The 26,317-nt window shown below is 44.2% G+C and overlaps 1 protein-coding gene across 4 annotated transcripts in view; it reads left to right on the forward strand.

The window, feature by feature from the left end:
- LOC142651247 (focal adhesion kinase 1-like) overlaps nucleotides 1-26,317 on the forward strand; it is a 77,827-nt gene that overhangs the window by 32,521 nt on the left and 18,989 nt on the right. For all 4 annotated transcript variants that reach the window (XM_075825692.1, XM_075825691.1, XM_075825690.1 and 1 more), the window contains exons 4-6: nucleotides 5,912-5,999; nucleotides 18,628-18,707; nucleotides 25,476-25,538. In XM_075825692.1, coding sequence (XP_075681807.1) covers nucleotides 5,912-5,999; nucleotides 18,628-18,707; nucleotides 25,476-25,538 — 231 coding nt within the window. The remainder of the gene's footprint in view (nucleotides 1-5,911; nucleotides 6,000-18,627; nucleotides 18,708-25,475; nucleotides 25,539-26,317) is intronic.

The raw sequence follows: 26,317 nt of genomic DNA on the forward strand, positions 1-26,317 counted from the left end.
CACGTCCCCCCGTACATGCTACAGATCACGTCCCCCCGTACATGCTACAGATCACGTCCCCCCGTACATGCTACAGATCACGTCCCCCCGTACATGCTACAGATCACGTCCCCCCGTACATGCTACAGATCACGTCCCCCCGTACATGCTACAGATCACGTCCCCCCGTACATGCTACAGATCCCGTCCCCCCGTACATGCTACAGATCCCGTCCCCCCGTACATGCTACAGATCCCGTCCCCCCGTACATGCTACAGATCCCGTCCCCCCGTACATGCTACAGATCCCGTCCCCCCGTACATGCTACAGATCCCGTCCCCCCATACATGCTACAGATCCCGTCCCCCCATACATGCTACAGATCCCGTCCCCCCATACATGCTACAGATCCCGTCCCCCCATACATGCTACAGATCACGTCCCCCCATACATGCTACAGATCCCGTCCCCCCATACATGCTACAGATCCCGTCCCCCCATACATGCTACAGATCCCGTCCCCCCATACATGCTACAGATCCCGTCCCCCCATACATGCTACAGATCCCGTCCCCCCATACATGCTACAGATCCCGTCCCCCCATACATGCTACAGATCCCGTCCCCCCATACATGCTACAGATCCCGTCCCCCCATACATGCTACAGATCCCGTCCCCCCATACATGCTACAGATCCCGTCCCCCCCATACATGCTACAGATCCCGTCCCCCCCATACATGCTACAGATCCCGTCCCCCCCATACATGCTACAGATCCCGTCCCCCCCATACATGCTACAGATCCCGTCCCCCCATACATGCTACAGATCCCGTCCCCCCATACATGCTACAGATCCCGTCCCCCCATACATGCTACAGATCCCGTCCCCCCATACATGCTACAGATCCCGTCCCCCCATACATGCTACAGATCCCGTCCCCCCATACATGCTACAGATCCCGTCCCCCCATACATGCTACAGATCCCGTCCCCCCATACATGCTACAGATCCCGTCCCCCCATACATGCTACAGATCCCGTCCCCCCATACATGCTACAGATCCCGTCCCCCCATACATGCTACAGATCCCGTCCCCCCATACATGCTACAGATCCCGTCCCCCCATACATGCTACAGATCCCGTCCCCCCATACATGCTACAGATCCCGTCCCCCCATACATGCTACAGATCCCGTCCCCCCATACATGCTACAGATCCCGTCCCCCCATACATGCTACAGATCCCGTCCCCCCATACATGCTACAGATCCCGTCCCCCCATACATGCTACAGATCCCGTCCCCCCATACATGCTACAGATCCCGTCCCCCCATACATGCTACAGATCCCGTCCCCCCATACATGCTACAGATCCCGTCCCCCCATACATGCTACAGATCCCGTCCCCCCATACATGCTACAGATCCCGTCCCCCCATACATGCTACAGATCCCGTCCCCCCATACATGCTACAGATCCCGTCCCCCCATACATGCTACAGATCCCGTCCCCCCATACATGCTACAGATCCCGTCCCCCCATACATGCTACAGATCACGTCCCCCCCCATACATGCTACAGATCACGTCCCCCCCCATACATGCTACAGATCACGTCCCCCCCCATACATGCTACAGATCCCGTCCCCCCATACATGCTACAGATCCCGTCCCCCCATACATGCTACAGATCCCGTCCCCCCATACATGCTACAGATCCCGTCCCCCCATACATGCTACAGATCCCGTCCCCCCATACATGCTACAGATCCCGTCCCCCCATACATGCTACAGATCCCGTCCCCCCATACATGCTACAGATCCCGTCCCCCCATACATGCTACAGATCCCGTCCCCCCATACATGCTACAGATCCCGTCCCCCCATACATGCTACAGATCCCGTCCCCCCCCATACATGCTACAGATCACGTCCCCCCCCATACATGCTACAGATCCCGTCCCCCCATACATGCTACAGATCCCGTCCCCCCATACATGCTACAGATCCCGTCCCCCCATACATGCTACAGATCCCGTCCCCCCATACATGCTACAGATCCCGTCCCCCCATACATGCTACAGATCCCGTCCCCCCATACATGCTACAGATCCCGTCCCCCCATACATGCTACAGATCCCGTCCCCCCATACATGCTACAGATCACGTCCCCCCCCATACATGCTACAGATCACGTCCCCCCCCATACATGCTACAGATCCCGTCCCCCCATACATGCTACAGATCCCGTCCCCCCATACATGCTACAGATCCCGTCCCCCCATACATGCTACAGATCCCGTCCCCCCATACATGCTACAGATCCCGTCCCCCCATACATGCTACAGATCCCGTCCCCCCATACATGCTACAGATCCCGTCCCCCCATACATGCTACAGATCCCGTCCCCCCATACATGCTACAGATCCCGTCCCCCCATACATGCTACAGATCCCGTCCCCCCATACATGCTACAGATCCCGTCCCCCCATACATGCTACAGATCACGTCCCCCCCCATACATGCTACAGATCACGTCCCCCCCCATACATGCTACAGATCCCGTCCCCCCATACATGCTACAGATCCCGTCCCCCCATACATGCTACAGATCCCGTCCCCCCATACATGCTACAGATCCCGTCCCCCCATACATGCTACAGATCCCGTCCCCCCATACATGCTACAGATCCCGTCCCCCCATACATGCTACAGATCCCGTCCCCCCATACATGCTACAGATCCCGTCCCCCCATACATGCTACAGATCCCGTCCCCCCATACATGCTACAGATCCCGTCCCCCCATACATGCTACAGATCCCGTCCCCCCATACATGCTACAGATCCCGTCCCCCCATACATGCTGATTGTCTTCCCCGGGGAATCTTCCCACAAGACAATGCGACATGTCACATGGCTAGGTACAGTGGTTGGAAGAGCACGACCAAGACTTCCAAATACTTCTCTGGGCCCCTAATTCCCCAGACTTGAATCCAATTGAGCATCTGAGGGCCCTCGATCGTCTTGTTCGCTCTATGGATCGTCCCCCACGCACCCTCCAGCAAATGTGGGATGTTCTGCAGTCAGCGGCGCCAGATACCGGAGACCACCGACCAGCACCTTATTGATCACTGCCCGCCCGTCTTGCAGCTGTCCGTGCTGCACACGCCGGTTACTCTGGATATTCGCTGCTGCTCATAATATCGCGACTCGACCCCGTTTGTCTCTGTATAGTATAGTGATGTAGCCTCCATAGTGACAGTGTCCCATCGCAGCCATTGGGGATCCAGTCACGTGACGTCTGCCATGTATTATGGGCGATGCCAGGCTCAGGCGGTACCACGCACATTGTTTTTTACCCTGATGACCATTTCAAGCCTGGAATAAAATTAATCCAATCCGTATAGTTTCTGACCCTTCCTTTGGGCATAAAATATCGCCTGACCCAATGATAACCTCACGTTTATAATTTGCCGCTGACCTGACACCAGTCGCCAGACACTTTGGTTGACTAGCACTGGACCACAGCACACGACCAATAGCTGCCGTAGGGATGTCCCTGTAACCACATATTACCACGGCGGCGGCTGCGGTCACGTCATTACACCGGACAAGCATTATGGTGACTACAAGCAGCGAGGGGACTCCGGTGACAGGTGGTGTAGAATATCAGTTTTTATTATTTTTAACAAAATATTGCTAATTATATTCTCAGCGCAGACGGCACCTCCGAGATTGTTCAGCTGTAGAAGGGAGGATTTTTTTTTTTTTGTGCCTATTAAAGGAAAACCTTAAAGCAGCACAGAGTATTTTAGGAGAGGGTGTGCTGATTGGATTGTGGCAGTGACCTATTAAGTCCTTTGATGATAGTCAGTACTCTGCTGCATGTGACAGGGGGTATGATGTGAGGTGGAGACTGGAGGGAAGTCGTAGAGCGTTGCATAGTGGAGGGAACAGGGTCTTCAGCAGCACAAAGTATTTCAGGAGATTACACATTGACCGGTCCACTGATGGGTCATTGTCTTCTTTAAAATATTATATATAGATAATAAGAACTAAACACAAGACTCCACACAGTAAATGAAGGGTTAGAGGTAAAGTCGTCACTGCTCTGTTGGTTCGGGGTGGGGGGTGGGTTGGCGGACTGCCGTGTGGGCAGGGTGATCTTCATATGTAGGGTTGACTTGCTCTACGGTCTGCATTCCTCAGTGGTGCTTGTACAGGATGAGTCTTGAAGCACAGGGGGGGAGATTTGTATAATGAATGGAAATGAAATGTAAATCTTAAAGGCGACGTCCTCCTTCCCAATCATTTTCTATTGGTCTTATGCATCTCTAAAATGAAAAAAATGAAGCAACTTTGCAAATTCCCTGAATTAAAAGTCTACTGTTTTGTGTATACAGCTCCTATGCAGGGCTATGTGTCTCCATGGTAACAGACAACAAACAAACCCTGTGTAGTCTGATTTTGCAGTTATTACTCTTCTCCATTTGTGTCCTAATTCGTGTTAGCCTACTGAATGTATGTTAGTCTGGGGTCCCTACAGTTCCGTTCTATGCAGTCGTAAGCGCTGAGTGCCTCCATAACATGGCGATGAAATATGGCATAAGTGATTTTTTGTTTTCTTAGCCTCTGTGTAAGGGCTAGTTCACACGGAGTGCTTTGCCGCTATTTTTGACGCGGAAACTTTGTCGGAAACCGCGCAAAAAAAAAACCCCTAGCTGAAATCGCCTCCTATTGGTTTCAATGGGAGGCGGAGGCGTTTTTTTCCCACGAGCGTGGAAGAAGAAGCGACGTCCTTTCTTCAGGTGTCTCCGTCACTGACCTCCCATTGACATCAATGTGAGGTGGAGAAAGCAGTTTTCGCTATGTTTTTTGCCCGCGGAGCTCAATGGCCGCGGCCGAAAAAAGAATTTCTGCCGGCAGGTCAAAATCTGCCTCAAAACGCCTGAACGAATTTTGAGGCAGATTTTTCCGCCTGCAAAAAAACTCTGTGTGTACAGGGCCTAATTATAAGATTTCAGGGGTACAGGATGGCACCATAGACTTCTGAGTGCTGTATTATGGGGTACGGAGCTGTAATACGGCAATGTGCATAAGACCTAAAGGATGGGGGGAGGGGAATAGATATAAAGGAACAGAGGGGTTTTTGAGAAGGGTCTGCAGTCCCTTTACGACTCTCCAGCCGCTTAGATAAATGATTCGATTTTATCCATTGAGTGGATTTTTTTGTTTTATTTGCCACCATTGATGATGCATTGGCTATGGGTAGAGGGCGCTACTGTGTGTTGCATATGCTGCGTTATTGTGGGGTGTGCGCCCATCTCTAGGGGTTTTCTAGTTTTATGTAAATAGTTTTCTGATATGCTTTCTGTCAGTGAATAGAAGGACACTTTGTTTACATCCAGAGGGTGAAACCCTGTACAGACCTGCTCACAGCTGAGGGCTGATACAATTGTTTCCAGTCTAGATAATACTCTGGACTCTAGACTGATACTTTATACCTGCACTGATACATTGTAGCAAACTTTTGAGAACAGAAGAAAGGTCTTTACGAGGCACCGTTTTCAAAATCTCTGGATATAAACGGAAATCTACCAATTCACTGACAGCAATCAGAGGATGAAAACCTGGCACGATCATGTCCAGCTGACACAGGCGTCCATCTAACACACTGTAATGAGCCAGGCATCTGCGTTGGAGAATCCATTATGAGCCCCATCACTGGTGTGAATGGAGCCTAAGTTGGACATTATTAGGACCCGTCCTTTTCAGCCTCCTGGATGTAAGAATACATTTTCCATTCACTGTCAGCAAGCAGCGATCTTGAAAGCTGAGGAATGGTAACATACATTTTTGCGCGTTTCCTTTGTTAATGACATTTGTCTTGATTTCCCGCTCATGTGACTCGCGTCTGTTTTTCCAGGTACGAGCTGAGAATTCGATATTTGCCCAAAGGGTTCCTGAGCCAGTTCACCGAGGACAAGCCCACCCTGAACTTCTTCTACCAGCAGGTAAGCGGCTGATTAATTCCTGAAAGGGTTAACGCGGCTGACGGTTGGCTGCGTGTCACGTGACGAGCTGTCGCCTTAAGCTCAGTGCTCACATCTCGCCGGCCCCCCCTATAGGTATTTGCGGGCTCTCCATGCATGACCGCTTCCCTCCCAGAACACCGTTTTCCATCGACCTTTTGTTCGGAAGGCAAAAAATAGAATTTGCTCCGCGTCCACACCCCTCCTGTATAGTGTTGTATTAAGGATTCCCTCAAAACCTCCAATCCATCCCCCTGCCCGTCCCCCAAAAAAATCCCCAGTACATATCCATCCTGGCGTTGTCTTGTAATCTCTAGTAGTCATCTGTTTCTGGGAAAGCTGGGTACAAACCTTTCTAACAATCTACAACCCCCCTAAAGAGGCGCTATCCTTTCTGAAGACGTGACGCTGTGGTGTCACATCTCGCCGGCCCCCCCTATAGGGGGCAGAAGGTATCCGCTAAACGCTGTGCCCCTTCAGCTGTGATCATTTCATTCGGCTGATCCTCGGAGAGCTGAGTGGTTTACGGGGTCATAGCAAGTCTGAGTCACCGCTCACCCCACCTCTCCGAGGATTAGCAGAGCCGATAACAGACCGAGGGGAATAGTTCTCCGCTCAGTGATTGGTGCGGGTCCTCCACCCAAAACCAAAAAAACTTCTGACACGTCACTAGGCCGGTTTTTTGAAAGGATAGTGACGAACGTTTGTCACCCAGATTTCCTATCATCCTGAATGGCAACTCTGCCCAAATTCTAATAGCATAGTGGGTCAGGTGATGGGTGGTGATCCCCTTGGGAACAGCAATGGCTGCTATATTGGTTGTCACCCAGCTTTCCCAGGAAACGTTGTAATGAAGGGATTATAATCCGTTTTTTCTACGAACTTGACTTGTCCCATAGGATTTTGATGTAGTGAATTTCGTTTATTTTTTGCTAATCTGTGAGGGTCTGACGGCTGGGGTCCTAATGAATGAAGGGGCCACGGCGCCCTGTGATGTGCCGAAGATGACGACTGTAATGTAATGGATATTCTGCGTGAGAGCCGGCCGTATCCTGGTGGTCTTGTCAGATGTATTCTGTATTACTGGATGTTATATGTAGATTTATAATGTTTTATTATATGGTGTATACGTTCCTGCTGGTGGAGTAGAGAGTAGTGAAGCGCCCTGTATTATAGGGGCACTATGGCAGTCATTACTCTATGAGCTCTGCTATGTGGCTGGCACTACGTGTTTTTGGCACACTGGTGTAGGCTCTTTTATGTGGCACTGCTATATGACCTGCAGTATTTCATGGGCACAGCAGTGGGGACGGCTTTGGCACTGCTAGATGGCAGTATTTTGTAGCTGGCAGGTGTGGCAGTGGTGTAGTCTGCTGTGAGCGCTGCTATTTCATTGGCATCACTAGCTCTGGGCACTAAATGACATTTTGTAGTCCAATTCCTCATGTTCAAGATCTTTGCTTGCTGTCAGTGAGTGGGCACATGCTACAATCGCATCAAGTCTAGACAATCCTCTGTGAGGTAAATACATCCGCACCACAAATTTCTCTCCTGTCCTGATAGTTTGTATTTCAATGTATCCGGAAAAAGGGACCCGCGCCAAATTTATGAAGCACTTGCGCCATTTGTGATCTTGTTCATCCGGTAAGAAAGATGATTGTAAGGGGCGTGGCTAAACTATTCTCAATGGTTGCGCCAAAATGTATTATTGACTTGCTCAATTTTTTGCTGCAAAATACTGGTGTACACGTATGACCGCCATGAAGCAGCGCGTGGAAGCGTTCAGTACATTGAGATGCGCCTTGTTACTATAGCGTCCGGGTCGAGCTCCACGTGGTCATGGCGTTGTATGTTTGTGCGCTCGGCTGTGTATATTATCCCTCCGCACAGTTTAGGATCCGTCAGGCGGAGCAGAGGATATAACACACGGCGTAGAGATCAGCCGGCAGCTCACACGGCGCTATTTGCGTTAGTCGTCACACCTCATATGTCACTGAGGACGAGATGTGCTGCTATTTGGTATACACCGCGTCTGCATGGATTACATTGTGTGGACTCGCCTTCCGGCCTGCGTGCAGCCAGCGATGTGACCGTGACTGGAGGCCTCTTCATGCGAGCGTCCTCAGCGGCAGCGTCCTCGGCGGCAGCGTCCATACATTATATTATAAGCAGCGGCTCCGATTTCCTTCATTCACCAATGATCTGTGTATGAAGCCTGCAGTCTACCTTCTTGTCTGTGCTGCTAGATGCAATCTATTGTTCCCTGTTATCAGCCTTTTCCGGTAGGGAGAGTTAGTCCATCACCAGACGTGTCATTTGGCGCGTCAAGGGTCCAGCACGTTGGGTTTATGCCGGTTAGATCTGTTTCCCGTGGCGGTGTCTGCCGGCTTCTCATCACCGCTCCAGCCACACTGCATTTTAAAGAGACACTAACCCTAAAAATGCCTCTCTTATGCGGTTGAATTAACTTTTGTTCCCTGTTATCAGCCATTTTAGATTGGAAGTTATTCAATATATTGCTCATCTAAACCATCCAGCTCAGGCGGGGGAGGGGCTGTAGTGTTTTTCAATGGGATGAGTGACAGGAAGTACATAACACCCCCCCCCCCACATTGATCACTACTTTATCTCCGATCTTCAGTCTGACATATTTGGATCTTTATGTATAACGGATACCGCTTCTCTTATAAACTTTACACTTATCAGTTAAAGACTTTGGGTGTAGTTCCCCTTTAACACTTTCAACGACCTATGGAATACATCCCTTTTAAATGCTTGCCGAGTAACAGCCAGAGCTTAGATCTTGGTATCCTATTAAAGCCCAGAATCTTGGCAGTGAAATGATTTCAGTCTCAACGCACTAGGTGTAATATTCGAGGTGCAGCACTCGCTTGAAGTCGGGGAGCAGCATGAAAAGTTTTACTTCTTGGTTCTGTGTCTGTGTAGGGAGGAGGTGGGAGGGGAAGCTGCAAGTGAGAGCAGAAGGAAAGATCACAGCCTGTTACTATCATCCCTCCCATGCACAGCCTCCAGTGAAAACAAAGGGGTCATCTCACTCGAAACTCACAAATCCCATTTGACACGGCCTGGTTATTTTTGCCTTTTTGAGATTTCAACCCAGGATCAGTGATAAAGCGCCAATGGAGTTCTGTGTCGCCGATTACCGGTAGTGAATATCTCGTAGTAGCCCCCAACCCTCGACAATATATTGGCAAGTCCAGGTCAACGTGTTTACTGTTCTGTCTTGCTGTACGGCTCTGGAATACGAGGACACAATTCTGCCTCTGCTTCATCGTCAAATTATACTTTGTAGCGCAGAACAGAAATCTCACCGGAACCGCGAAGTGGTGAGTGATTAAACGCTGGTGATGTTAGAGTCCGCTGAACGCCGGCTGTGTCCTCCGCTCAGGGTTAATGTCTGTTTTTGGCTTTTAGATAAATTGATCCTTTTTTTTTTTTTTTAAGGAAGATTGAAGATATTTTCTTAAAAGGGCGACTGTTCTCCTTGGTGCGATCATTTCTGAATGTCCCTCCCATCATGTCTCTGGATAGAGTACAGACTCCATATTGTCTCTGAAGACACCTATGCTCATCATTTGCCCCCTGCTGAGCAATTCACCATAAAGTAACCTGCCAGGAGGAGGAGGGGGGGGGGGGAAGGGGCAACTGCTCTGAGCACATGACTTTTTTTCTTAAAGGGGTATTCTGGTTTTACGTAAATAAAGCTTCTCCGCTTTGCACAATCCCTACTTGTTAGAAGTGTTCCTTGAGACAATAAGATGATCACAAATTGTCCCCCTGCTGGGACCTCCTGCGATCTGTGGTGAAATCAAGCAGTAAGTGTTCAGTTTCCCTGCAGCGCCACCACAGGGGAAATTAAGCATTACACAGTGTTCATTCATATCAATGTGTTGTCTGTGTAATACAGGACAGGACAGGTCCTCCAGAGAGAGAGAGACGCTCTATGTAACCGCTCTCCACCAAGAAATGAGGATCCTGAACAGAGGACCCCCCCCCCTCTATTAACTCAGAAGTTCCTAATAGAGTGTGACAATGGGTTTTATAGACTGTACAATCCTATTAATCAAAATTTCTGCAACTTTTTACTATGCTTTGTTTTATCTCCTCACCGTTTTCAAGATGATCTTGCAGTCAGTGAATAAGAACACTAGTTTACATTCAGAGACTGCAGACCGTTACATGCCTAGTCCTGATGAGAAGTGGATACAATTGTATCGATCTAGACCAGGGGTCTCAAGCACGCGGGCCGCATGCGGCCCCTGGGGCTTTCATCTGCGGCCCGCGGGACACAGAGCCGCTAGTATCGGCTCTGCTCCGAGACTCTGGAATTCCCTGACATCGCTGTCCACATATGAACAGCGATGTCTGGAGCTTCACCAGAGCCGGAGTCCCGGGCAGAGCGCTAGTATAGGCTCTGCTCCGGGACTCTGTGGAATTCCCTGACATCGCTGTCCATATATGGACAGTGTGTCAGGGTCTTCCCCAGAGCGGAGTCCCGGGTAGAGCGCTAGTACAGGCTCTTACCCCGGGACTCTGTGCAATTCTGTGACACTGTGGCAGCATCTGCGGAGGGCACTGTGGCAGCATCCGCAATATATATTAGAAAGTTGTAGAACTTTTTATTTAAACCGCACAGATGAGAACCATATTTGCTGCTTGTATCTTGGTCCTGCAGTGCTCCCCTCCCCCTCCTCGTCTCCACCTGACACAATACTTCATGTATAACCTGCTTTACGACTGATATTAATGTCCTCGGCCGCTCAGGACAAAGGCGCTCTGTGCCGGGGTCTGGATCTCACGTGCAGCCAGCAAGACTTTTTGTTTTGCTCAAGGACCTATAGGGACATACACAGTGCGCCATTGTCTTCCACCGCCGCTGGACCGCACTGATAACCTCTAAACAGGTCAGAGCTTTAGAGCAAAATGTCTAATAATAACCTTGTGTTTCGATGGACCTGTATTATATGGGATCAGGCCCAGTGACCTTCAGAGGCTTTCCCTATTAAAAGGGTTCTCCAGGATTAGAATAAAGGGGACAGCTGCAATACCAGACACAACCCATGGACAAGGGCGGCGCTGTCCTGGAAAGTAAATAGAAAAACTTTGGGTCATCATCGTAACAAGCTGTCATGTATTTGCTTTAGCTGTTCCTCGTTTTATCCGTGCCTGGGAAAGCTGGGTAGCAAGTAATATGGCTGCTATTACAGCACCTTAGGGGTTACTGACCCGCTTGCCTTGATTTCTGACTGACAAATCTGCCTAGATTTGGTAAGAAAGGGATGAGATGTCACTCGGCATTGATTGATTGGCTGATTTTTCCATTCAGGAGTCTGGGAAAAGCTGGGTGTAAGTGGGTTCCTTCACCCCTCCAATAGTGTCTGTTACATTTCTAGGGTCACGGAAAGCGGGGTGATTTTCCTTGTGGGAGCTGTAATGACAGACCTATCCGTAATCACACAACTTTCCCGGAAACCGATAAAAAATGGGAATACCCCTTTAATTATAAGTGTATCCTATCAATGCCCGAGTGTTGGGAATCCCATTGACTTCTATGGGGAATGCGGCCGGGGTGAATCAACAAATGGGGGTCCCAGCGCCTATCGGGGACAAAATATGCCATAAATGTCTAAGATGGGAAAATCCTCAAACAGCAAACAGAGATCTTAACATTTTGACGTTGGCTTAAATTTATGGGGAATTTGGTTGTACTCCTAGGGACTGGCGCCGCATTGTCCTGGATTTGCAGTCCTCCATAGTGATAGGTTCATGACCGTCCAGTGTTGTTGCTGCAATTCCTGAAAGTCGGGGAAGTTGTTTTCACTGTGACTCACGGGAATGAGGTGTGAGAACCAAGGACGAGCTGATAACAGAGAGGAAATCCATTCATTTCCAGCACCCGGGCCCCTGGTCATCATAGAGTCCTTCAGGGGGCTTGTACAGCAGAGTTGTCACCCAGCTTTTCCTCTATAACCACCATTGCCCCTCCCCCTACAAGCTGCGTTCACAAATCCATCTCGCTCTTGCAGGACGAGGCACAATAGAAAAGCATCCTGGTTCCTTGTAATTACCGGCTCCACATAATACATTGTCTGCTTCCAAGGGGCACAGCCCTGTAATTACCATGCGTGGAGGGGGTCGGGCGGCTAAAAATGGGTCACTGCAAAGACCCAACTACAAGGTGCAGCAGCCTGTGACCTTGTGGAGAGAGCGGAGGATGGGTGCAGGGCGGCAGATGGTAGACGACCACTATCCTGCAGCTGTCAGACCTGCCCGCAGCTGGGACCTGCCATCGTTCGGACCCAGGCTGCTCTGGGTTTCCCTGTAATGTGTGGGCACGGATGCCATGCTGCCTGGATTTACCACATTCAGCGTTTTCTTCTGCTTCAGTGTTCTACTGCGTAGTCAAGCCTGTCCTATGGAGCAATGCCAAGGTATAACGCAGGAGCCAAGTCGTCTTACTCATGAATTTTGGGATGCCGCCCATGTCCCGCAGCAATTTCACGTCCCTATCCAGGCAAAAGCTACCAGCTCCTATAGCAGGATTTAGAACTATAAGGCTGGGTTCACACGAGCATGTTACGTGCATAAAGGACGGAACGTATTTCGGCCGCAAGTCCCGGACCGAACACAGTGCAGGGAGCCGGGCTCCTATCATCATAGTTATGTACGGCGCTAGGAGTCCCTGCCTCTCCGTGGAACTACTGTCCCGTACTGAAAACATGATTGCAGTACGGGACAGTAGTCCCACGGAGAGCCGGGACTCCTAGCGTCGTACATAACTATGATGCTAGGAGCCCGGCTCCCTGCACGGTGTTCGGTCCGGGGCTTGCGGCCGAAATACGTTCCGTCCTTTACGGACCGAACATGCTCGTGTGAATCCAGCCTTATATACCCACAGAAAATAACAGCGCTGTATAGATTAGTTTCATGGTTCACCGTATTATTTGAACCCGAGATGGAGAGAGAGATCGACGTCTTCCGTCTGCTACATCACCCATTGACTATTAATGCTACACTGCATTCAAGGGAGCGCACCTGTTTTGAGACCGTGCAGCTCTTGATCTGTATTCTTCTGGCAGTTCTATTCTATCTTATGTGGTGCTATTACTGAATTGTCTTCCCCTTTAAGAAACGGCAGCATCGGGATCTTCGGTAATGCGCGGTCCTGCTGTGGGTATATTTTAAAGCAATTCTAAGTGAAATTACTTTTCAATGTCAATTGATGTAAACCTCTCTGGTGTCCGGTAACTGGTGGCACGCTGCGTTGTGTGCGCTCCCCCAGGCAGCAAGGAGCATCATAGCAGTCACACTCTGCTACATCGTCCTAGACAACGCTGCAGAGCCGAGAGGACGTGAAGAACATGGTGCACCCAATTATCACTGTCCTGGGTCTTAACATGTTAACTGGCACAGTCCTACCAATCCTGCCTGGATACATCACCCCCCCCCCCCCCCCATCCAGACAATGCAGAGCGAGGGTGACTGCTGAATCTTCATGCTTCTTTTGCAGATGCGGCATGACACCCGCTATACGTAGTACTGGTGGCACCAACACGCAGACAAGATGACTGCCCCTCCGTAGCTCTAATACATTCGTTTTTTTTATTAGAACTTTACTTTTTTACGCGACTGACATGACATTGGCTAGCTGCTGAAAGTCCAGCAAATGCTCAATTACCCTACAGCTCCCCCACAGGGGAAAGGAAGCATTACACTTTTATTAAATTGAAATGCGTGAAGTCCATGTAATGCACAAACATGTCGGGTCCTCCAGAGTGAGAGATGCCCTTTGTAGCCGCTCTCCGAAGCTCATGAATGGGGAACACCCAAAATTTACTACGAATTCCAAAATAAAGAGTTGGAAAATGGGGGTTCTAAAGCGGCCAACTTATTTAAAGGGGTTGTCAAGTTGATTTTAATGTGTCATCTATAGGAGCTTTGAAGGGGTTTTACAGCATTAGAAAAAACATGGTTCTTCCAAAACAGCGCCACACCTGTCCATGGGTTGTGTCTGGTATTGCAGCTCAGCTCCTTTTGAAGTGAATAGGACTGAGCTGCAATACCACACACAACCTATGGAGGTGTGGCACTATTTTTGGAAGAAAGCAGCCATGTTTTTCTTACATTCTGGACAACCACTTTAAGACTTGTCATCTGATTTGGCTACAGAGAATCGCACATCACAAGTCGCTCCGGAGAGGAGGTCGCTGCTCGTAGATTTAACCATTCATTGTCCGATAATGTCTGTTTAGCTGAGCAGTGGAGTACATGTCGTCATAAGTGGCATAGTTCTGAAACTGTGAAAATCCAGCATCTGATAATCCAGAAAGTCTGACAATCCGGCACACGATTCCAGTGTTGAAGTGCAATATATAAGGGGGATTTCACAGGATCGGAAGCAAAAGACTGAGCAGAGAGAACCAATCAGGGGCTTCGTAACATGGAGTAAAGCTACACCAGCAGGTTTTGCGTTCCTTACAAGTTAGTTTTGTATTAGAACTCCAATAATCCGGAATGTTTGATAATCTGAAGTCTCATTGATGTTGGAGTTTCAGGATTTTTCTTGGGTGCATCCTGATATCCATTGTTCTATAGCAGAGTTTCCCGACCTTTTCAGGCTCGAGGCCCCGTGGGAAAATATTGTGTACAAAAAGGACAAAAAATGGCCATAAACGAGCGCTGCACTCTTAGGCACTATTCACACTGTTTTTTTGTTGCAGGTTTTTTTTTGTAAGTGGTTTTGCACCGCAGGCAAAGCAAAAAACCGCAAGGATTGTTTGCCATAAAACGTGTCAAAACGCCGTGGCCGTTCGCGGCGTTCTTTTCCGTGTCCCATTGATTTCAATGGGGGTTTTGAGGCGGAAAACGCCTCACGATAGGGCATGTCGCTTCTTTTTCCTACAAGCGTTTTTTGCCGATTTCCGTGGCAAAAAAATGCGTAAAAAAAACCCTGTGTGAACAGGGCCTTAGGGTATTATGTTCACACTGCGTTTTTTTTGTAAAGCAGAAAAAAAAAATCTTTGCACAACGTTGTTTGACGCTTTTTGACCGCATTTTTTTTAAGCCGTTGAAGCACCAAACGAGCGCCGCAGGTATTTTCCGCCTCCTATTCATTTCAATGAGAGGTCAGAGGTGGAAACCACTCAAAGACCATCAGCCCCCACTCACAGTAATATGACCATCAGCCCCCCACTCACAGTAAAATGACCATCAGCCCCCCACTCACAGTAAAATGACCATCAGCCCCCGACTCACAGTAATATGACCATCAGCCCCCGACTCACAGTAATATGACCGTCAGCCCCCCACTCACAGTAATATGACCATCAGCCCCCCACTCACAGTAATATGACCATCAGCCCCCCACTCACAGTAAAATGACCATCAGCCCCCCACTCACAGTAATATGACCATCAGCCCCCCACTCACAGTAATATGACCATCAGCCCCCCACTCACAGTAATATGACCATCAGCCCCCCACTCACAGTAAAATGACCATCAGCCCCCCACTCACAGCAAAATGACCATCAGCCCCCCACTCACAGTAATATGACCATCAGCCCCCCACTCACAGTAATATGACAGTCAGTCCCCCACTCAGTTATATGACCGTTAGCCCCCCACTCACAGTAAAATGACCATCAGCCCCCCACTCACAGCAAAATGACCATCAGCCCCCCACTCACAGTAATATGACCATCAGCCCCCCACTCACAGTAATATGACCATCAGCCCCCCACTCACAGTAATATGACAGTCAGTCCCCCACTCAGTTATATGACCGTCAGCCCCCCACTCACAGTAATATGACCGTCAGCCCCCCACTCACAGTTATATGACCGTCAGCCCCCCACTCACAGTAAAATAACCATCAGCACCCCACCCAACCCCCCCCCCCCAGTAAAGAGAGCATCACAGACACAAGTGTGATTAGTCCTGGGGAAGGAATAAATACTTAGCCTGCCCAGGTCCGCAGCGTTCACGGCTCCTCTCCCTCCGTCAGGCTCTTCTCTGGGGAGGGGGTGTTCGGCAGTTGTAGCAGGTGTGCGCGCGTCACGACTGCCACAAGCAAAACTTGTATGGTGTTTTTTTTTGCAGTGGCTGAGCGTAGTGTCGCGGCACCCCTGGACGGTTCGTGGCGCCGCCCCGGTTGGGAACCACTTTTTTATAGTCTTGCGCAACAGAACCGCGATATATATATTATATATTACAAGATGACGTTTTTAATAAATGCATCTTCCAGGGGTCACTGCTGAACCCCAGGTCATAGAATCAGCCGCTATTTACACCCCCCAGAATGTGGCTGCAGGGAGGAGATGATGGAAGCATATGGCTGATACGTCTGGCAGCTGGGAAGCTAAAGTTTGGGGTCAGGGCTGATCTCCCCCCGCTCGTTTCCACAGCCCGCAATATGCTGATGAAGACAACAGATGCGGGTGCCCGGTCTGTGGGGGAGGGGGAGCCGACGACCCTGCTCTCTGCAACCTCCCCGAATTATTTTCTGCTGTCATAAATTTATTTAGAATATATCGAACGATGATGAACGGGTCTGGCTGCGAGGCCTCGGGTGAAGTGGGTCCTGTGCTTAGCAGGGGGTATTTTATGGGGGGCAGTAATACAAATTTCTAATTTTTCTAGACTTTGTGTTTCAATTTATCACAATTTTCAAGATCTTTGTTTGCTGTCAGTGAATGAGAACACTTGTTTACGTTCAGAGGCGGCAGACCGGTACATACCTAGTCGTGCTCTTAGCTGAGAAGTGGATATGATTGTACCAGTCTAGATGATGCTCTGTGAGCTGAACACAGCAGTAGCAGCTGCACGAATCTCTCTGGTAGTTTGCTACAATGTATCAGTCTGGAGTCCAGGCTGTACACAGAGCATTGTCTAGACTGATACAATTTAACCACTTCTCAGATGAGGGCAGTACTAGGTATGGGCCGGTCTGCAGCCTTTAAATGTAAACACAATTGTTGTTGTTCACTGACAGCAAGCACTAATTTTGAAAATTGGGCGGATTGAAAGATAAAGTACGGTAGGTTTTAGAATTAAAAAAAAAAACCTTTAATTTGGATTTTAAAATGGACGTTGGTCATTACTGACACCATTTTTTCTCCATAACCATCGATGGAGCTTCTAAACCGTGCGGCCTCTTATCGAAACCCATAATTACATTCGGAAATGATCCAATACTGGAGAAAACAAAGCAAAAAGCAGAACAAAATCAACACTAATAGAAAGCTGATGTATCCGGATAATGGGGCAGACGTGTGAGGGTCCGTTCACACGTAGCGTAAATACGGCGTTTTTTTCCACAACGGAATTCGTTGCGGGTAAGTACCGGCCAAGTGAATGAAGTAAAGCAAATCTCCGCCACACGCTGAAAAAAACCGCTCAGAAATTGACCTGCGGTGCAGAGTTTTATTCCCCTGCAGGTCCGTTGTATTTGCGTAAACGCTTCGATTCCGCCGCAAAGAACGCAACTCAGAAAAAAAACGAACCCAAACTTAACCAGATGTCTGTGTTCTTCCCTCCAGCACGGCCTCCTCCCATGTGACCGCCGCTGCAGCCAATCACGGGATACGTGAAACGCCATCCCAGGAGCTCGGCCAGCTAACTGCTGCAGTTTTCCGCAGCGGACGAAAAACTGCACCACCGTTTGTTTCGCTTTTTCGCCCGGAATGCCCTGTGGCGCACGAGACTGATACACCGTGCTATTACGCAGCGAATCAGCCCTGTGTGAACTCGCCTTAACGTTACTCACGTTTTCTGACATAATTACTTGAACATATGGCGACAGGTCAGACGCTACACTGGGTGCGAGCGAGACCGATGCACCGCGCCTCCAGTGCGCCAATGATACTACCCCCCCCCCCCCCCCAATCTCTAAATTTTAGATTTGTATAATAGCGTAGTAAAGGGTCTATTCACACATCACGGTCATATTGTAATATGCTAAATTTCGGTAGAACTGAGGTTTTGCCGCAGTTTCACGAAAATCGCGGCAGACTAACATGGTCCCTGGAGATGAAGTATTAAATTGACGGACACTTTATAGTTGTTATTGGCGATCGGTCTTGATGGGGTTTCCTGGTTTTATGTAAATAAAAGTAAATTATTGTAAAAAAATAAATAAAAAATCTCTCTCCTCCCAAAAGTTTGTTGCAATGTATCAGTGCAGGTAAAATGTATCATTAAACATAACTTCACAGAGGATTTTCTAGACTTGATACAATTGTAACCAACCCTCAGCTGTGAAATGTATTACGCCTGTACAGGGTTTTCAGCCTATGGATGTGAATAAGAATGTTTCCATTCACTGACAGCAAACAGATCTTGAAAATGAGGAATTGAATTCCATATAGAAGACAGGACTACTCCTTTAATGGTGACGACCTGTACGGCGACTTGTGCGATGATGTTTGAATTTTTTCGTTTCTTGAATAACTTGCAATGACCAAGTCACAACGTTGTCACCTCTGGCAGCGGCTTATCTTCCCTGGGAACAAAAGGATCGGGCATGTTGAAATCCAACTGCCTGATCTTTCGCCACCCCCAATTGACCAATTGTTCCCACTTTCTTGCAGGTGAAAAATGACTACATGTCGGAGATGGCAGACCAAGTGGACCAGGAAATTGCCTTGAAGCTCGGCTGTCTTGAAATCCGGTAATATCCTGAATATTCATGTTACTCTAAGCCGGGGGGGGGGGTAAATCCTGCGCTCTGTGACCGGAGAGATAAATCGCTCTTCTCCGCTGGTATTTATTTAATATTTCCTCCATTCGTGCAGAGTTTTACTCGCATCTTCCTGATCTCCGTCTGACCTCCGCTTTGTGCACCCCCTTTTCTGCCTCTGCATCACATTAAATAAGAGACCCCTATTGTTTACAATTGTGCAATCACTTCGTGTTTCCTGCAAGAGGCGCTGGACTTTGAAATAATGGCAGTTGGAGCAGACTTTATATACCACTGCCAGGTGCCTTATAAGCAGAATGTTCGGGCATGCTTCACCTCATTCCTCCCCGGGGAAAACAGCAACAAGATTGGTCTGATTGGTATTAATGTGCTGTCCATGACTAAGTGTCCGGAGGTGTATGAAATTATAGAGCAGCCCACAAAGGCAATTTAATTCTGTGAGACCTTAATTACTGGAATCTTCTACAAACTCTTCTGTTACATAACGTCTTATACTCAGAGGTTGGTCTACAGTTTTGTTACATACCGTCAATCAGAGCTGTACAGAACCAACAGCATAACTGGAGTCCTTTAATGCTCTGCAATTTGCTGTGGTGCATTGTAGGAGAAGATGTGTTTTTACAACATCAATGTCAACATTTTAAATGCACCAACACAGAGTGGAGGGGGTGCAGGGAGATGTGCCTTTGCTATACTTTAATATTGCCCCCCAATGAACAAGAATATAACTACTATAATACTGCCCCCTATATACAAGAATATAACTACTATAATACTGCGCCTATATACAAGAATGTAACTACTATAATACTGCCTCCTATATACAAGAATATAACTACTATAATACTGCCTCCTATATACAAGAATATAACTACTATAATACTGCTCCTATATACAAGAATATAACTACTATAATACTGCGCCTATATACAAGAATATAACTACTATAATACTGCCCCTTATATACAAGAATATAACTACTATAATACTGCCTCTATATACAAGAATATAACTACTATAATACTGCCCCTATATACAAGAATATAACTACTATAATACTGCCCCTATATACAAGAATATAACTACTATAATACTGCTCCCTATATACAAGAATATAACTACTATAATACTGCCCCTATGTACAAGAATATAACTACTATAATACTGCCACCTATATACAAGAATATAACTACTATAATACTGCTCCTATATACAAGAATATAACTACTATAATACTGCGCCTATATACAAGAATATAACTACTATAATACTGCCCCTTATATACAAGAATATAACTACTATAATACTGCCCCTTATATACAAGAATATAACTACTATAATACTGCCTCTATATACAAGAATATAACTACTATAATACTGCCCCCTATATACAAGAATATAACTACTATAATACTGCCCCTATATACAAGAATATAACTACTATAATACTGCTCCCTATATACAAGAATATAACTACTATAATACTGCCCCTATATACAAGAATATAACTACTATAATACTGCCTCCTATATACAAGAATATAACTACTATAATACTGCCCCTATATACAAGAATATAACTACTATAATACTGCCCCTATATACAAGAATATAACTACTATAATACTGCTCCCTTTATACAAGAATATAACTACTATAATACTGCCTCCTATATACAAGAATATAACTACAATAATACTGCCCCTATATACAAGAATATAACTACTATAATACTGCCCCTATATACAAGAATATAACTACTATAATACTGCTCCTATATACAAGAATATAACTACTATAATACTGCACCTATATACAAGAATATAACTACTATAATACTGCCCCTTATATACAAGAATATAACTACTATAATACTGCCTCTATATACAAGAATATAACTACTATAATACTGCCCCCTATATACAAGAATATAACTACTATAATACTGCCCCTATATACAAGAATATAACTACTATAATACTGCTCCCTATATACAAGAATATAACTACTATAATACTGCCCCTATATACAAGAATATAACTACTATAATACTGCCTCCTATATACAAGAATATAACTACTATAATACTGCCCCTATATACAAGAATATAACTACTATAATACTGCCCCTATATACAAGAATATAACTACTATAATACTGCTCCCTATATACAAGAATATAACTACTATAATACTGCTCCTATATACAAGAATATAACTACTATAATACTGCCTCCTATATACAAGAATATAACTACAATAATACTGCCCCTATATACAAGAATATAACTACTATAATACTGCCCCTATATACAAGAATATAATTACTATAATACTGCCCCTATATACAAGAATATAACTACTATAATACTGCCTCCTACATACAAGAATATAACTACAATAATACTGCCCCTATATACAAGAATATAACTACTATAATACTGCCCCTATATACAAGAATATAATTACTATAATACTGCCTCCTATATACAAGAATATAACTACTATAATACTGCCCCCTATATACAAGAATATAACTACTATAATACTGCCCCCTATATACAAGAATATAACTACTATAATACTGCCCCTATATACAAGAATATAACTACTATAATACTGCCTCCTATATACAAGAATATAACTACTATAATACTGATCCTATATACAGGAATATAACTACTATAATACATTCCCCTATGTACAAGAATATAACTACTATAATACTGCCCCCTATATACAAGAATATAACTACTATAATACTGCCCCCTATATACAAGAATATAACTACTATAATACTGCCCCTATATACAAGAATATAACTACTATAATACTGCCCCTATATACAAGAATATAACTACTATAATACTGCCTCCTATATACAAGAATATAACTACTATAATACTGCCCCTATATACAAGAATATAACTACTATAATACTGCCCCTATATACAAGAATATAACTACTATAATACTGCCTCCTATATACAAGAATATAACTACTATAATACTATCCCCTATATACAAGAATATAACTACTATAATACTGCCCCCTATATACAAGAATATAACTACTATAATACTGCCCCCTATATACAAGAATATAACTACGATAATACTGCTCCTATATACAAGAATATAACTACTATAATACTGCTCCCTATATACAAGAATATAACTACTATAATACTGCCCCTATATACAAGAATATAACTACTATAATACTGCTCCCTATATACAAGAATATAACTACTATAATACTGCTCCCTATATACAAGAATATAACTACTATAATACTGCTCCTATATACAAGAATATAACTACTATAATACTACCCTCTATATACAAGAATATAACTACTATAATACTGCCCCTATATACAAGAATATAACTACTATAATACTGCTCCCTATATACAAGAATATAACTACTATAATACTGCTCCCTATATACAAGAATATAACTACTATAATACTGCTCCTATATACAAGAATATAACTACTATAATACTGCCCCTATATACAAGACTAGTACTACTATAATACTGCTCCCTATATACAAGAATATAACTACTATAATACTGCCCCCTATATACAAGAATATAACTACTATAATACTGCCCCTATATACAGGAATATAACTACTATAATACTGCCTCTATATACAAGAATATAACTACTATAATACTACCTCCTATATACAAGAATATAACTACTATAATACTGCCCCTATATACAAGAATATAACTACTATAATACTGCTCCTAAATACAAGAATATAACTACTATAATACTGCTCCTATATACAAGTATATAACTACTATAATACTGCCCCCTATGTACAAGAATATAACTACTATAATACTGCCCGCTATATACAAGAATATAACTGCTATAATACTGCCTCCTATATACAAGAATATAACTACTATAATACTGCCCCTATATACAAGAATATAACTACTATAATACCTCTCCTATATACAAGAATATAACTACTATAATACTGCCCCCTATATACAAGAATATAACTACTATAATACTGCTCCCTATATACAAGAATATAACTACTATAATACTGCCCCCTATATACAAGAATATAACTACTATAATACTGCCCCTATATACAAGAATATAAGTACTATAATACTGCCCCCTATATACAAGAATATAACTACTATAATACTGCTCCCTATATACAAGAATATAACTACTATAATACTGCCCCCTATATACAAGAATATAACTAGTATAATACTGCCCCTATATACAAGAATATAAGTACTATAATACTGCTCCTATATACAAGAATATAACTACTATAATACTACCCTCTATATACAAGAATATAACTACTATAATACTGCTCCCTATATACAAGAATATAACTACTATAATACTGCTCCTATATACAAGAATATAACTACTATAATACTGCTCCTATATACAAGAATATAACTACTATAGTACTGCCCCTATATACAAGACTAGTACTACTATAATACTGCTCCCTATATACAAGAATATAACTACTATAATACTGCTCCCTATATACAAGAATATAACTACTATAATACTGCCCCCTATATACAAGAATATAACTACTATAATACTGCCCCTATATACAAGAATATAAGTACTATAATACTGCCCCCTATATACAAGAATATAACTACTATAATACTGCTCCCTATATACAAGAATATAACTACTATAATACTGCCCCCTATATACAAGAATATAACTACTATAATACTGCCCCTATATACAAGAATATAAGTACTATAATACTGCTCCTATATACAAGAATATAACTACTATAATACTACCCTCTATTTACAAGAATATAACTACTATAATACTGCTCCTATATACAAGAATATAACTACTATAATACTGCCCCTATATACAAGACTAGTACTACTATAATACTGCTCCCTATATACAAGAATATAACTGCTATAATACTGCCCCCTATATACAAGAATATAACTACTATATTACTGCCCTATATATACAAGAATATATCTACTATAATACTGCTCCTATATACAAGAATATAACTACTATAATACTGCCCTCTTTATACAAGAATATAACTACTATAATACTGCCCCCTATATACAAGAATATAACTACTATATTACTGCCTCCTATATACAAGAATATAACTACTATAACACTGCCTCCTATATACAAGAATATAACTACTATAATACTGCCCCCTATATACAAGAATATAACTACTATAATACTCGCCCTATATACAAGAATATAACTACTATAATGCTGCCCCCTATATACAAGAATATAACTACTATAATACTGCTCCCATATACAAGAATATAACTACTATAATACTTCCTCCTATATACAAGAATATAACTACTATAATACTGCCCCCTATATACAAGAATATAACTACTATAATACTGCCTCCTATATACAAGAATATAACTACTATAATACTGCCCCCTATATACAAGCATATAACTACTATAATACTGCTCCCATATACAAGAATATAACTACTATAATACTGCCTCCTATATACAAGAATATAACTACTATAATACTGCCCCCTATATACAAGAATATAACTACTATAATACTGCTCCTATGTACAAGAATATAACTACTATAATACTGCTCCTATATACAAGAATATAACTACTATAATACTGCCCCTATATACAGGAATATAACTACTATAATACTGCTCCTAAATACAAGAATATAACTACTATAATACTGCACCTATATACAAGAATATAACTACTATAATACTGCCCCTATATACAAGACTAGTACTACTATAATACTGCTCCTAAATACAAGAATATAACTACTATAATACTGCTCCTATATACAAGTATATAACTACTATAATACTGCCCCCTATGTACAAGAATATAACTACTATAATACTGCCCCCTATATACAAGAATATAACTACTATAATACTGCCCCCTATATACAAGAATATAACTACTATAATACTGCCCCTATATACAGGAATATAACTACTATAATACTGCTCCTAAATACAAGAATATAACTACTATAATACTGCACCTATATACAAGAATATAACTACTATAATACTGCCCCTATATACAAGAATATAACTACTATAATACTGCTCCCTATATACAAGGATATAACTACTATAATACTGCCCCTATATACAAGAATATAACTACTATAATACTGCCCCTATATACAAGAATATAACTACTATAATACTGCCCCCTATATACAAGAATATAACTACTATAATACTGCCCCTATATACAAGAATATAACTACTATAATACTGCCCCCTATATACAAGAATATAACTACTATAATACTGCCCCTATATACAAGAATATAACTACTATAATACTGCACCTATATACAAGAATATAACTACTATAATACTGCACCTATATACAAGAATATAACTACTATAATACTGACCCCTATATACAAGAATATAACTACTATAATACTGCCCCCTACGGTGAAAAATATGAATAGTTAGAACATTTCTCTGTATTACTGAAATGTTTGAGGTTTGGTGGAAAGATCAGTATGTGAAAAAAATAAGTTTTCCAACACATTGTAAGATTCTGCATCTGTCTATTCGTTTGGTTCACCCTTGAGATTAACCCTTTTGTTTCCTGATGTTGTGTAAGATCTGCTGCTTATAGTATTATTTTCCCTGTATGCAGTTTGATGTCCATTTTCTTATTCTAGGAGATCATATGGGGAGATGAGAGGGAACGCCCTAGAGAAGAAGTCGAACTATGAGGTTCTAGAGTAAGTATTGTCTACTGATATATTTTCCTTTTGCTATTTATCACTCAGCCTTTAGGGGTCGCCCCTCTAATAAAACTATGGTTCATTTTTCATAGTGTGAACGACCTCTCGTAGTCCTGTAAGGCAACTATGGTGATTTTAATGGGGTTTTTCCACTCAGACATTTATAGCATATCCGAAGAATGTCATGCATGTCTTATATGTGGGGTCCCACGCCTATCGGGAGAATGAGGTTGTCTTGATTTTTAGGGTATATAGATGTCATAGGGGTCCCCTCCTATGATCTAATATGTTGTGGCGGACTCGAGCCGTCCATATATTACATGAAAGGTCATTCATCTGTATTACTGGCCTGTAATACCACGTCTGACCAGAGAAGGCTTCACCCGGCAAAATCAGCTGAATGTGGGGGGGGTGGCAACGAGGCTTGAACCGTTCCTCAATCCCTTATTTTGCGCTCCACCCTGCAGCACTCTGAGCGTCAATGGTTGTTTCTAGTCATTTGTGCGTTGGCTCCGTCATTATAGCTACGCTTTTAAGAAACCCTTAAATGACGTCCAATAATGATGGGAGAATTACCTGGCGCATCAATGATTTTCTGATCGGGTGAGGCGGCCGTCCGTCTCCTGACCTGCCGCGCTCTGCTAGGGCTCCCCAAGACACGGCCGTCTTCTCCAGGAACACGGTCATATGATGGATATTGAGAGGACCCTTGGGTGTCCACAATCCCTACATGTTAGAAGCAGATCACAAACTCCCCCCTCGCTGGGACCTCCAGT

This window comes from Rhinoderma darwinii, chromosome 5 (genome assembly GCF_050947455.1).
Source record: "Rhinoderma darwinii isolate aRhiDar2 chromosome 5, aRhiDar2.hap1, whole genome shotgun sequence".
Classification (NCBI taxonomy): Eukaryota; Metazoa; Chordata; class Amphibia; order Anura; family Rhinodermatidae; genus Rhinoderma; species Rhinoderma darwinii.